The 15,130-nt window shown below is 39.4% G+C and overlaps 1 protein-coding gene across 4 annotated transcripts in view; it reads right to left on the reverse strand.

Moving 5' to 3' along the window:
* Window positions 1-5,082: 5,082 nt before the first annotated feature.
* The window catches only part of HECW2 (HECT, C2 and WW domain containing E3 ubiquitin protein ligase 2), a 184,680-nt gene continuing 174,632 nt past the window's right edge, over window positions 5,083-15,130 (reverse strand). For all 4 annotated transcript variants that reach the window (XM_066614981.1, XM_066615068.1, XM_066615238.1 and 1 more), the window contains 3 exons: window positions 13,671-13,756; window positions 12,750-12,862; window positions 5,083-8,314 (listed from right to left, as the gene is read on the reverse strand). In XM_066614981.1, coding sequence (XP_066471078.1) covers window positions 8,203-8,314; window positions 12,750-12,862; window positions 13,671-13,756 — 311 coding nt within the window. In that variant the 3' untranslated portion in view covers window positions 5,083-8,202. The remainder of the gene's footprint in view (window positions 8,315-12,749; window positions 12,863-13,670; window positions 13,757-15,130) is intronic.

Consider the following 15,130-nt stretch of genomic DNA (forward strand, 5'->3'; position numbering starts at 1 on the left):
AAGAATTAATTTACATTTAAAATTTGAATAAATTTACATGAGTTTACATAAATGAATATATTAAAGATTAACTTATATGAATGAATGAAGGTCTTGCAATAGCTCAAGGCCTATAAAAGCCCTTGCACAAAGCAAGGCTGGCCTTTCCTTTGCTGCCGCTACTGCATCACAGACGTGAAACAACAAGCAGTGGAGGGAGCCCTGGTCCCACAGCTCACATGAGAGGTCAAACAGTCTCCCTCAAGCTGAGAGCAGTTGCGTTGGGTCAGTGTGGGCTCCAACAAATCTCCGGAGGGCCAGAGGCTCATTGGAGACTGTGGGATCCCTGAGGGCTGCATTGAGAGACCTTGAGGGCCGGTTGCAGATGAAAAACAAACCACTGTTGTTGTTGTGCTGCTTGGCTGGGTAAAGCTAAGAAGGACCCAGACTCTGTGAATTTGCTCTTCACCCCATCCTTGGATCAGTTCAACACACAGGCAAACAAAAAATAACTCTTCACTTCTTGTACTTCCCAGATTCCCCTGTCAGATAAATGGGCTAAACAGAATACCCAATATGCTGGCATCTTGATGCTGCCCAAGATTAAGCAATGAAGTACATTTCTTTGCAGCATATTCTATTAGGCTACAATATGATGCACATTTACTTGGGAGTACCGTAAGTCTCTTTGGATTCACTCAGTGGGATTTCCTCCCCAACAGACACCCATAAGATTGTACTGTTAGATAACTAAATGGAACCTCCAACTAGAGGAAATAGGCATCTCAATACCAGATGCAGGGAACAGGGAATATCTTCCTACTCCTACCCTGCTTCTAAGCAGCCCTAGGCACCATGATCCGGCTGAACACACTGGGATATACAGAATGCAGAATGAGTAGATCTAATCAAGTATGGCAATTTTTATGGTTTTATGCAGATTTAAGAGATGTGCTGGTAACAATTGAAGGATGTATTGCAGTGCCTGCACTGATGTGATTAAGACAATGCAGTGCCTCCCTTCTCTTCCTCTGAAGTCATGTTTTCAGTTGAAGGCTTTACTTTAAGGGATATTGCTACATCCACTCAGACCATACTCCCACTGCATTTTTCCTTGCCATAATCACTTAGCGTGGCTGTACCATAGCTTAAAGTCCTAGTACTTCCAACAGTTCTTAGCTCAGTAGAACTCTTCAGTAGCCGCGAAGGGTCTCCTTCCTTGACAGCATCTATTTCCAATTCCCTGGCAAACAAAAAATGTTGGCTGTACAAACAAAACAAGTAGGTACAAAGAAAAAACCGGCAATTATAGCTAGCGACAATTTCCAAATTGTGCCAGCCGTGTACAGGGTGGTTGCTGATTACAGGATAGTCCTAGTATACCTAAGAGTGGAAATGATATATGATCATTACGCAAAGTTATAGGAGCACAACAGCTGACTCACAGAGTGTCAGCAAGCAATTATACTTCCCAAGCAGGAAATGGAGGCAGGGGAGGAGTGCGAGAATCCCAACCTGTCCTACTGGAAAGGAATTACTTCTAAGTTCTGTCAGGACAAACTGATCTCTCTGTAGAGGAAAATAGTGTAGCCTGAAATTTATACTCATCATCTTGTATATGCCATAACACTGATCTGTGGTTTTTGTCCTTGGAATGAGGGGAAAGGATGGCTAATAAACTAAAATTTCATATGCTCAAGATGAATTGTGTGACCTATCAGTAACTTTCCAGTGGCCCACCCACTCCACTCATGAACTGTTTGGAGTTCTTTTGAAGAACTTGGAACACTGGAGCCCAGTGACAGCTAGATTGGACAGCTAAATAGAGTAGAGCCGCATTGGCACCAAGATTGGGTGGGGGGAACTTCAGTGGACTTTCTTCACTTGAATAAGATGTGACATCCAAACCAATAAGTTTCTCGTGCTCTCTATGACCTTCTTTGGTGCTCTGTACAAAATCAGAATAGCTGCACCGTTGGGCTGGTGGGCGTTTTGCGAGTCATCAGATGCTGGCAGCTGTCCCACCTTGTCACTTGTGGGAGCTAGCCCTGAAGGAGAGACTCTTGAGTAGTAGCTAATGAGATAAAATAGACTTGGCTGTAACAGATACTGTGCTGGATGCTCCAAATCAGTCATTTCGTCACTGGCCGCTCTGTTTATTTCTTGTACCAGTGCAATATTTTAAAATGCAGAGCAGTGGTTCTCAAACTTTTAGCACAAGGATCCACTTGTTAGAATGAGAATCTATCAGGACCCACCAGAACTGATGTCATGACTGGAAGTGACATCATTAAGCAGGAAAACTTTTAACAATCCTAGGCTGCAATCCTACCCACACTTACCCAGGAGTAAGTCCCATTTACTATCATTGTTAAAAGCATGTACATAGTAGCCTATTCAAAGTACAGATCTGTAGCATTTCTCCAAATGCAGTCACATACCATGGGAGCATCAATTTATTAAAAATAAAATATTGAAATGAATGGGGACCCATCTGAAATTGGTTCGTGACCCACATAGTGGGTCCCAACCCACAGTTTGAGAAACACTGATCTAGAGTATGCACAAATTGTTCCTTTAAAATCTGTCCAAAAGATCTTTCAAAAGCCTCCTCTCCTACTACAAAAGAGATGATTATTAATATACAATTAAAACAAGTTTAAATTTTAATCAAAATGAGTGGTTGTAAACAATATTCATACTGCTGTGTACTAAACAGTAGAAGATGTAAAATCAATAGAGTTACTGTGAGTTAAAATTTATGCATTATTGTTTTCTGAGTCCAAAAGAACATCTTCGAAAATCTCTGTAACATCTGCTGCAACGCTTGGCTACCTTCAAAACATTTGCAATCAATAATCCACAGCCTTACAAACAGCTGCAGTTAACACTTCAGATGTCAAAGCATAAGCAAGCAGATACAACTTCTGATGTTCAAAACTGAAAGCCCTTTGGATTTCTGGAAGCACTGAAGAAACCACAAAACTTTCTTCATTCCCCTACTTAAAAAAGCAAGCAAAATGCCAGCCCACAATTCTCTGCCAGTTTATATCCTGCCAGAGACTTTCCTTCAGAAGCTTTGCCAGACAGCTACAGCCTGGATTTCCAATTTCCTTTGAAGATTATATGTTGTGTATGTTCACTGTATATTCAGTGAACTGGGACGAACAACCGTATCACGGAGCTTATGTTGTGCACAGACTAGCCTTTTGAACGGGATTGAATTTCACCTTAGATGCCCTTGTAACCTAACTAGGGTTGATATGCTTGTTCATTTCATGCCTCTGATTTGTGAGTAATCAAATCAATTTGTTCAAAACTTCAAAGGGTTTTTTTAACTGTATGAATGATGTGAAGTATCATAAAAATGAGTAAAACCCACCAAATGATTTCTTGAATGAAGGCTATCTAACTGTAGCATTTATATGGGGATGGGATGACAATTCTACAAATTCATACACAAACCACTACTAAGAGGTCTTATCATGATTGAAAGATGTCTTGAGTTGTTTGGTTGTAGCACAAATATCTTGGAAGTAAGCATTCCAAATATCTTGGAAGATAGCATTATGTCTATCTAGCCATACTTCTCAAGATGGGAGGATAGGGTATTAACTGATGTTGTTCAATGTACAGCACAGAGAGACAAAAATGGCATAACCAGTAACAGACATGACTGGTGGCCATTGCACATTTTCTTAGAAGGAAGAACAGGATGGTGCTGCCTTCTGGTTAATTCCACCCTTCTTAGCTCACTCTGTTGTAAAGGCAAGTCCCTAATGAAGATAAAGGTCTATTAAAATGCCTTAAGGGGAAAGAGATGAGAAATTAAGAGAACATACAGATCTTTCCATAGAATAACTGGATTGTGCTACTCAGTTACCGCACAATGATCCAACAACCTCCTCGTCTAGGATCTTGGTTTTCTAGGATCTCTAGGATCTCCTCTAGGATTCTCATTGTAGACAATCTGCTTTTCCCTATCCCCAAACACCAACATTTTGTCATGGTAAATATGCAACCCCCTGGTTGCTGGTGCGCTTCTTTGCAGTTCAGAGTGCTCAGAAACTTAGTTAGGCCATGGACACCTGCTGCTTAGTACCTGTGACGTACTTGGTAGTCCATGTCCTCCAAAACCCATGGCATTTTTCCACATTAATTTTTCTGATTCCAGCATTCATGTGTCCCATTAAATTTTAAGAGGGCGGTGAGATCTGATAAGCACCGAGACTCCCCATACACCACATTCACAGCATTATTTTGTGATTTTCACCCCCGTTCCCCAACTGGGATGTGCCCTCCCTTTCCTCAAAGCTTGAAAATATTTACCCTCTTAAAAAATACAAACTGTGGAACTATCATCCCCATTATTCCCACAATCATTATCATACTTACAGGGCAAACCTTTGCAAGTTTACACAGAAGGCCCACTGTGTTCAGTGATGCATAATATTCCCAGAAAAGGGTGCACAGTATTGCAGTCCAAGACTATTCCTCTCCTACCACCCACTGGTGATAGACCAGGTTAACGCTAGAAGTAAAATCATCTTGAAAAATCATAGGGAGCTCTGCCTTCACAGTACGTATTCTGAAACAGTGTATAGGTAAGTGGCAAATAATATTACAAATGAGCTAGTGAAGAAGGATAGCAGCAGTCATGCTGTTCAGGATTTAAAAATATTGTTCTAAAGTCTTTTAGGTGGAATTAGACTCACCCAATTCAGGGCCCAATCCTATTCAATTTTCCAGTGTCAGTGCAGCCGTGCCAAAGGGGCATGCACTGCATCCAGTGGTGGGGAGGCAGTCCCAGAGGCTTCCTTAAGGTATGGGAACATTTGTAGTCTTCCCAACATACCCAACATGTAGTGGGTGCTTAGGTTCCATCACATTATGGAAAGTTGTAATATTTTCAGTGTAAAGTACTTAAAAATTAGGAATGACTTTTCATTTATTTAAGTTTTTACACTGCCTTTTTAAAGAAGCTTGGTGCGGGTACAAAACAAACAAAAGTCCCACTGAGAATTATATATGCTATTAGATTACCATTAACTAGTGAGGATGATTTAAGGAACCAATTTAACAAGAAAATAATAGAACCTAATGTAAAAAAAATGGATGAACACATTTATTATCTTTAGTTTTTACAAAAATGGACACAATAATGAAACCCTCCTCACCCTGGTCAATTATTTAACTGAATCAATCTGTCAATTTCCTAGATAATACCTGAAATTAAAGACTATGAGTAAACAAAGTAGGAATTTGAGTAAACCAGAATAATTCAATTATAGGAATAATTGAGTATCCCTTATCTGGACTGCTTGGGACAAGATGGTGTCTGGATTTCAGATTTGTCTGGATTTTGGAATAATTGCAAAAATATAACGAGAAATGCTTCCTCTTGCTCTTTTCACTGTTACCCAAGTGGCTGTCTGCAGGCTTTCATGACATTTTCCAGCAATGTTTGTACAGGTACGCACCACAGAGCAAAGAACAGAACCTATAGCCTTACCTGGACTGTAAGTGGAATTGAGAATAAGACATTCTAATGTTCACACTGAAGAAAGTTTAAAAAGAAGTATTGAACAAAAATGTCTGGATTTTGCAATAGTCCAGATTTTGGATGTCTGGATAAGGGGTATTCTACCTGTATCAGCTAAGGAAAATAAAATTTCCCAGCATATGCACAGAACCTTTTTGCCCAGAAAAGTGGGACTTATCAGTTATTTTCTTCTGGACTGTATATAGGCAACTCAATCCTACACATATTTCCTCAGAAGTAAGGCTCATTTATTTCAGTGGGACTTTCTGAAGTGTGCATAGGATTGCAGTCTTAGTTCCATTTTGGATTTTCTTTATTACCTTTATGGCCATCCTATTGTAAAAATCAAGTCCCATACAGTTATTATCCAAGCAACGTTGATATCTAATCCTAAATGAACTCATGGAACATAAATGACTTTGAGGAGAGCTGTTCTACTGTTTTGCAGCTGACTGATAACACTAACTCTGGTAATGTTTTCAAGATCTGGATCAATATTAAATACGTGTGCAAATATAGAATGGTTTGAACTTTCTTTCACTGTTTGAGAAAGGGCAGAAGCAGTAGAAGCTAGACAGGGTTCTAGTTATGAAACCAAAATGTGTTTTTAAATAAGGCCTATAGAAAGCTGTCATTTCACAAACAAAACAGTTTGTGAAATAACAGTTTTCTATAGGCCTTATTTCCTGTGCCTTTCTGGCTGATCTTCTCTTCCTCAGCCCCACCCCACCCCAAAGGAATCTACTGTCTAAGTCTTCACTGTAGGCCACCACTATTGCCATGTTGAGTGGTAGGCTTTTATCACAGCAATGACTACAATGAAGAGTATGCATGAAACACCCACCAGCAAAGTAAGAGTGGAAGATCTGAGATCACTCTCAGTCTCAATTCTGCCTGTCTCACTGCCAAGACTTGTAACACCATATTTGTCATTAAATTTGTGGTTCCTAGAAAGTGGGTTTTTTTTTTAGACTGAACATGAGTACAATTCTCAGTGATTATAGAAATAAGAGAATAAGAAGACTAGACCTGCTCTCTACTCTGAAAGTCATCAGTGTGGATGATTCTGGTAAGGAATAGACTCAAAGAACTTTCATGAATGTTTTCAAAATCAAAAGCTTATTGACATGGTGGATTTATGCTTTCACGTATACTATAGAAAAGTACTTCATTTTAATAAACATTGATAAGAAAACTACTCAGTGAAAATGCAGGCTTAAAAAGACACTACAAACAGTTTACACCTTGGAGATGGTTAACTGCTAAACATGAGTGGAGTCATTCCTACAAGAAGGTTCATCCTTTTAGATGCTGGCCATCTTGTTTTTCCAAATCCATTGTAGAGCTTTATTAGTGCTGTACAAAAAAAATGTTGCAGGGAAGATACGAAATATCTGTATTCAACTCTATTCCATGAAGTTAGTTGATGGATGAAAAAATGAATCAAATGCATTTGAAATAAATGCATATTACACATGTCGTGAGCCTTAGAAAATTATTACCTAATGTGCTCAGTTCTGATATTATCTACAGACATGGCACTGTGAAGAAAGCTCAGTTCTTTAAAGCAGCTACTTCCCTAAAGATTTGTATGAGTGATGCAGTTTTCTGTCAGTCAGATCATGATGTCCCTTTGACTTTGGTACATTCAGTGCAAAAAATAGTTCAGGAATATTTCACTCTTATAAAAATAAAAGGCATATATATATTTTTCCCTTGAGAATGCTTAAAGAATCAAAACACAAGAACAATATCTATTTAAGCATGAAAAAAGTGAAAAGAACCAAATAGAGTATTTTGTCTGCTTATTTCTTATTTACACTCTAAGGAACTCAATATCATGAACCTATAAAAATAAACAAAAGTCACTGTGTAAGAGTTTTTTTTTCCTGATATGCTGTGATAAAGTCTAGGTTTTTTTTCTTTTTAAAAACACTCTTCATGCAGTATAAAGCATAAAATCAATTGTCAGATTCTCTTATAACAGCTCATCTTTCGCTGAACACACCATTTTGCATATACATTTGTACAAACTACCTAATTGCAAATCACTGTTAAGGTATCTCTCCTTGGTCACTTTCTTTCATATTCTTGATAAGCCCCAGAAAATTGATCTTTATGGTGCAACCATGCAGGCACTCGTAGTCTTAGGTATAGCATGTATAGCATATTCAATTATTGTACTGTATATGACATATAGTAGTGTACCACTGGGAAATTAACTCCTACCAAATTTTTCAAAAACAAAAACCAAGTGCTTTCACTTGTTTACAATTAGCAGTGGGCTAACAAGTTACATAGTTTGCTCTGTTCAAGTACTTTGGTGAAATCCATTTTTGAGACACAAAAGATTTTGCAATGGTCCTGGTGTGGCTGGTCACTTGTCATTACATCTCTTTTTAGTTTTAATCACAACAACTGTTAAATGTTTGGTGGGCCGAGGAAAAAAGTGTCAATTGGTGGTTTTTCCTACGGACCACACCTTGCTGCAGAGTACACGTGTGTGGCTGTTTCAAAGCTTGCCAGGAGCCCCCAGTCCAGCTTTCCTCATTCAGAAAGTCTCATGACTGAATTTGAATTGTAAAACCGTTCTCCTGTAGGAAACTCCATACAAACATTCATGTATTCTTTGAGGCAAGATCCACAAAAGGTCCAAGGAGCTGGGCACTATGGTTTGCGTTTTACTCGAGTCCAAACGTGCTTGTCTCTTCAACAGCTGTCAAGAGCTTCTCATAGAGCATAGAGAATGATGGGTAAGGGGGAAGGTCAAGACGATTGAAACACGTGTGCGCTCTGGAAAAGGAGAGAGGAAAAGAAAACCAGAGTGACATTAGAAAACAACATGAAAATAATTACAAAAAGGATGATTTAATCCGTTACTCTGATTTAGGATTTGTTTAAAACCTAGGAATAAACTCAGTAATTGTGTAGAGCAGGGGTCTCCAAACTTTATGGCCAGAGGGCCGCATCAAATACCTGGCATGGTGTTGAGGGCCAGAAAAAAAATTTAAATATAAAATTTATATCAATAAATTAGAGATAGAACTTAGATAAGTGAATAAATAATGAATGGGCTCATTCATTCAGCCTCTCTGGCCCTTAGAACACCCTCTAGACACAACCAGAGCATAGTTCCTGTCACATTCGGCCAAGTGGGCCAGAGGCTTTCAAGGGACAAGAGGCTGGCTGTGGGCTGCATAGAGGCTTGCTGCGGGCCGCATCTGGCGCCCAGGCCAGGGTTTGGAGACCCCTGGTGTAGAGAATTTCTGACCCTTCCCTTCTTTCCACTAAATAGGAATGCTGCTCTCTGTATCCACTTCTGTTCTGCTCAGGAGTCATGTGTTGGGATGTAGTTATAATATCTGAAGGTACAATTTTTAATCACTTCTAGAATGTGCCACCTTTTGAAACCATTGGTAAGAGAGAGAAAGGATAAGCTCCTAATTGGGGTAATAGCGGGATTCTCCCAAGATGGGGGAGTCATCAAGAAAATGCTATTTTGTGAGAAGGAAAAATAGGAAGTTCCCTCCTATGGGAAGGAGGAACTTTCTTCTTGAAATATAATCTGACAACTTCTGACTGGTAGGGCAGGGAGCATCCTTGTCATCCACTGGATGAGAATTTCAAGAGCAGCAGCCTGAGGGTGGATTCACACTCATGTTGGCAACCTTCAGTCTCGAAAGACTATGGTATTGCGCTCTGAAAGGTGGTTCTGGAACAGCGTCTCGTGTGGCTGAAAAGGCCGATTCGGGAGTGACAATCCCTTCCACACTGGGAGCAAGTGCAGTCTGTCCCTGGTCTGTCTCCCTGGCTATGGGCCTTCCTTCTTTGCCTCTTAGCCTCAGACTGTTGGCCAAGTGTCTCTTCAAACTGGGAAAGGCCATGCTGCACAGCCTGCCTCCAAGCGGGCTGCTCAGAGGCCAGGGTTTCCCACTTGTTGAGGTCCATCCCTAAGGCCTTCAGATCCCTCTGTACTCTTTTGATGAGGAAACATATGGACTGTCAATCAAATCTGCCTCCACTACCTGCTCCATCTCCCTAGCAGTAACCACAGTCAGAAATGGCTTGACTGTCCTTTCAAGCATTCAGTCTTTATTCTCTCCAAAGCTCTGATAAGGAAGAAAAGAAAACTGCTGCTCACTCACCCTCAACATAAACTCCAAGAGGAAAGAGCTCAGGGAGTGAGGTACTGTCAGCCAATCATGCTAGCTGCCCTGTTGAGGGCAAGAAGTGAGGAGCAGCAGTTCAATCCTTGCCAGAGAGTTAGGAAAAATGAAGGCAGCAGGAAGAATGCACTTGGGGAGGCTCTCTCCAGCAGCCTTTAACTACCTGAGCTGCCAGAGGGATAGGGTAAGGGGACAGAGGCAGGCATGATTCCATCTATCAAGAGCATATCATTTGAACCAGCTATTGGAGGCCTAGTTTTGGAATGCCAAACTGTCAAACAATCAAAAGAAGAACAATGCTTGTTCTTTCCCAAAGTCAGGAGGCATGGCCTGAAATCAAACAAACTTTGCTAGAGAAACTGGCTTTATTTAATCAAATAAATAGAAGAACTAGAATTTCAAGGAAGTTCAAAATGCAGTTATCTTGTTCTATGGAGTTAGTGAATAATAATTTTCTATAGCAGGACAACAAATCCTCTTGAAAAAAAAATGAGGTCTGCTCCTACCTTAATAAAAGGCTTTAGTGTTCTGGAAGCATGGCTATATTGAGGACAAAAGTTATCTCCTATGGTACAATGTGTTTACACCTAACTCTCATGTAAAATGTTATCTTAGCTAACCCTTCATGTCCATATACTTTCCCTTTCAACTGAGTTCACATATCATTACAGCCTGCCAGTTAAAATACCCTAGGTCCAAAGTCCTATAAAATTCACCAGCAAAGGTCACACGTGCAAGTTCAAACAGATTACACAGGACTTGGATACATTCTTAAGGGTCAAACTAGAGGCAATGGGGGAAGTCGCATTTGGTGGTCCCATGTCTGCCTCATTAATGTTTAACATGGGGTGAGTGGGTTATGAGTTTTTAGTTTTTATAACACAAGAGACATATAAGTAAAGTGAGCGAAGCTGCCCACCCCTGCACATATCCCCTTACTTCCAGTGCTGCAGGCACTTCTCCCAACCTGGCTCTGAAGTTGGATATAAATATGAGTTGAGCAGGAAAGTACCTGAAGCATGTAGAGAGGCAAGGCAGAGGACAGCTCAGTTCCTCTCAGCTTCGCAAACCTTTTGCGGTAAAAATTAGACTTCTCCCCTCCACCATTCAGGATGGAAACAGAGCAGGCATATCATCAAATAACCCTGTTAGTATAATAACCAAAACTAACTAGTTTGGCCCCAAACCTTCCAAGGATGAATAAAACCACAATAACTATCAGCAGGCCCTTTCCTAAGAATAAATCTGCTGCCCAAGGGGATTGGGCCCATCAAAGTATTAAGGCCACATTTTAAGTCAACTCCCAGCAGCACAAGGTCTGCAGGGTCTCTTTGAAGAGCCTGCTGACACCCACTGATGCGCCTTGCCTTTTAATACGGCCAGCCTCCACCAACGCTCAGCAGTGTCTGCACAACAAAGCCTTTGAAGCTGTACAGCTCAGGGCTGAAGATGCACTGTGCAGAGGAGCCAGGGAACTTCGGAAAACAAATCACTTTCACTCTGCTCAGAACAGAGTTTGAGGCGGTCACTTGGTTTATGGGGAATCAAGGGGCCATTTCTTAAAGTTGTCGATGAAGGGGTATTATCTCAGCCTTTGTTTAATTAAGCTTTCCCGGGCTTACAAATGCCTCTGAGTGATGCTACGCTTGTGATCCAACATCACCAAACCCAGACGATTCAAAACTAAAGACTAACTCTGTCCCTTTGAGTCCTGCACTCAAGTAGAATGCTAAAATTCTGTATTTTATAAGCTATTTTCTATACAGGGGTCAGGTTTCTCAAGCTCATTCACAACCCCTTGTTATTTTCATTTTACAGGTGGAGAGCTCAAGCTGAGAGATAATTTGCTCAATGCTGCCTGGTGCTTGCATTGCTGGAGATATTAGTGCTTTGCCAGGTGTTGATAAGGCAACTCAATTTTCCTTTCTTCTGATAAATACAGCTTTAACAGTGCAGGCTATATCAGCAATGAGTCTATCTCCTGCTAGCACCAGCCATTTGTTCTGCCATTTCATTAGGCTTGCACTCATGATACCATCCGAGTCTCTCTTAGACTGTGCAGGAAGTTGGCATGAATTTGGTCTCTACACCCATATAAGTAGCCAGAAGAGAAAGAGAGGTGGTGACAGATAGTTCTGCTAACTATAATCCTATTCCAGCATGTAATAATGAGAATGGAAAAGATATTCGGGAACAATACTTAAAAAAGAAAGTGAGAGCAGCAACTCACTTTCTAGTATATATTCATCTTTAAAAGTACTGCGATGGCAATAAATAATAGATTTTTTTTTGAAAATAATTAAATATTATGGCTCATCCAGCCTCAAGTTGAGATGGCCAAAGTTCATAATATAGGATAAGGGCATCTGAAGTTGAAATAGAATGTTTCGAGTATATAGCAGAACTGAATATTCTCAAATTCAGATGTTTGGATGAAGCTCCACCAATTGTTGTAAAAATAATCACCTAGCAAACATTCACATTTTTGTTGTTTGGAGCCCTTCTGTTCACCTGAATGCTGCTTCTTTTCTCCCACTCTCCTCATTTGCTTATACTACCAATTCACTCAACTGCTGCAAGGATCCACATGATTTTGTTTGTGAGCATTCATGACATCATCATCATCATCATATCAGACAGTGTTGTGATGTCACCTACAAAAATCACACAAATTACTAAAGCTAATAGCTGTGACAAATGCAAATGAAGTCAGGGGCAGAGAGGGCAAAGGCAGAAAATTGACCCGAGAAAAAACAGCATCAAAACAAAGCTAAATTTGCAACAAATGCACAAAACTGCCCAACATAGCAGACTTTATTAAATGAACACCACACAAGTAGTTTCAGCCCAGCTCAAAGGACAACTAACCAGCAGAGCTTTATCTGAGACAAATCACATTCAGTTTATTAATGACAGGCATTAATTACAAAGCGGTGTTCACATAATCCCTAAAACTGATAGAAATAACTGGCATATCAGTCAAGAGTGTATGTTTGTTCAAACAAAACTGAATTCTGAAATATTCGGAGGATTTATGTTTAAGACATTCAGTTTTACTTTACCTAGGCAAAGCAGTTATTTTCCCCCATTTTTCCACACAGAATCTTCTTGGTCCGTTGCTCCCTCTCAGAGAAGCAAAACCTTCATAAGGGATACTAGATGTGCCTGTAACAAACTGAAATCCCAAGTAAAACACTGTAAATGAACATGTTGAGTAAACATGTTTAATGTACATTCAGCATCACTTCTCATGTTATATATTTTAAAAAAGAGGTGAGTTCTTATGCGTCTCAACTGAGCCTGACAAACAGTAAATCTAGTTCATCTCATTCCAAACTTTTGGAGTGGATTGGGGAAATTGTTTTAAAACATATGTCTAAAAAAAGAAAAACTGAATTTAAAAATTATCTGGATAAATATATACAGTACATTAAGGCTATAATCCTATCCATATTTACACAAAAGTAAGCCATGTTGTGTTCAGTAGAACTTACTCCCAGGTAAGTTTGCATAGTATCATAGCCATAATGTAAAATGAAACGTATTTTGTCTCTCAGGCAGCCCTTAAGAAAGATAATGATATTAAAATGCCCCACACCGAATTTCTAAGTCTATATCCTGCTGAAACGGATGTTTCTTCTTGACAAAGGCCCTTTGAAAAAGTTTCAGTCAGTACTTGAATGCCCTTGCTGATGACATCATCACTTCTGCTGTAAGAGAAGGCCCAGAGCTCTACTTTCCCCGCACTTCCACTCAACTATGCTCCTACTTGTATCTGAACCTATTAAAAATGTAAGCCAAATGATAAGCCCACTAGAAGTATCATTTCTACCCATAACGATAAATATATCAAGAGAGATGAGTTACCAAACCATTCATCTACTATGCAATCTTATATTATTTTTAAAGTTCCATTAACCTAGAATGGACATTTAAAGGTCAAACAGCAGTAAGCATTTCATGCACATCAACTGATCTCTTACCTGCAAAAGCCTTAGGCGCTGTTCATTGTTGAACCGTTCTACAGCAGCCCAGAACCATCGAATTACGATATGATTATCATGGTACCCTGTTGAATCATAATGAAGTATTTGATTTGAGGTCATTTTGCCAACATAGAGTAACTAACTGAGAGATACAAATTATTCATGGGCTATAACTTTGCCTAACACAGCCTTCATAAAACTGATTAGATAACTATTTTCTACTTTAAATTTCTTTCCAACAAAATTGGGTAAAATTAATTTTCTTCTGATTTCTTAAAATTATTCAGTAACTGAGGGAGCAGGTACAGGCAATACTTTCCTATTTGCTCAGTCAGACAGCAGCTAATCTACACCCAGCTAAGAAAGCTACAAAGATTGTCTAGTAATTAATGACAATGAAACTTCCACTTGGTTCCATTTTCAGGGGGTGTGATTACTATGGTCCTCTCAGGATGGATTCTCTGTTCCAATTTTGTATTCATCCCAGACTTTGAGTGGATTGGAATAGTTTTAAAACAAATGTATAAACATTAAAAAAAATGGAATTTAAAAAAATTATCCTGGATAAATATACAAGGCATATTAGGGTGCCAAATATAAATTTAGAAGCCAAATATAAAATACACATGCCACTCATATTAAGTCTGAAGGATGTGTGTGTTTAAAAATTGATGGCAATTTTTGGAATTCTTTGGCAAAGACAAAAAGCTTTTGCTTTTGTAGTTGTGACGGGCTCTGAAGTTGAGGAGAAGGGGCTACTTTACACCGGTGGCCAAGCACCTGAAGAAACTCAGGGCTTTGCACACCAGTGGTTAAAACTGAAAAATATAATTAAAAATCTCAGGATAGCTTATATATCTCAAGATTCAAAGAACCATGATAAAACAGGTACTATATTGTCCAAAGGGGATTTAGCCTTGTGTTTCCTGAAAAGTATCTTCCTCCCCAAAATGCCGCATAGGAAAATCATTTTTGAAACTGATGAGAATCTCAAAAACACCTAATGGATAGAGGTGGGTGAAAACCATTTTATTTTTTCATGAATTTTAGTGTTTTTCAAAGATAGAAGTGCAGAAAGCAGTGTTATGTGTTTTTATGTCAATAATGCATTTTTATAAATTATAAATGCTTTAAAAGTGTACTAGGTAGGTGGTATAAGTGGTATAGTAACAGCAGATGCAGTCACATGCATGTAGAGGAGATAGAGAATGGTTTGTTTTTTGCAGATTTCACAGATTTCGGGTGTTTTGTTGTTGTTGCTTTTTAGAAAAACAAGAAGTGCAGAAAGCGGTGTTACGTGTTTTTATTTTGTTATCACTGAAAAACCCTCCTCTAATGGTATGTCAAGAACCTGCTTCTTAAATAAATATCAAAAATCCCCAAGTGTGCATGCTAGGGGCACTGCATTAACTAAAGTAGCCCTCCAAATCATAGCACATAAAATATGCATGTGTCAA

The sequence above is a fragment of the Tiliqua scincoides genome, chromosome 1, assembly GCF_035046505.1.
Source record: "Tiliqua scincoides isolate rTilSci1 chromosome 1, rTilSci1.hap2, whole genome shotgun sequence".
Classification (NCBI taxonomy): domain Eukaryota; kingdom Metazoa; phylum Chordata; class Lepidosauria; order Squamata; family Scincidae; genus Tiliqua; species Tiliqua scincoides.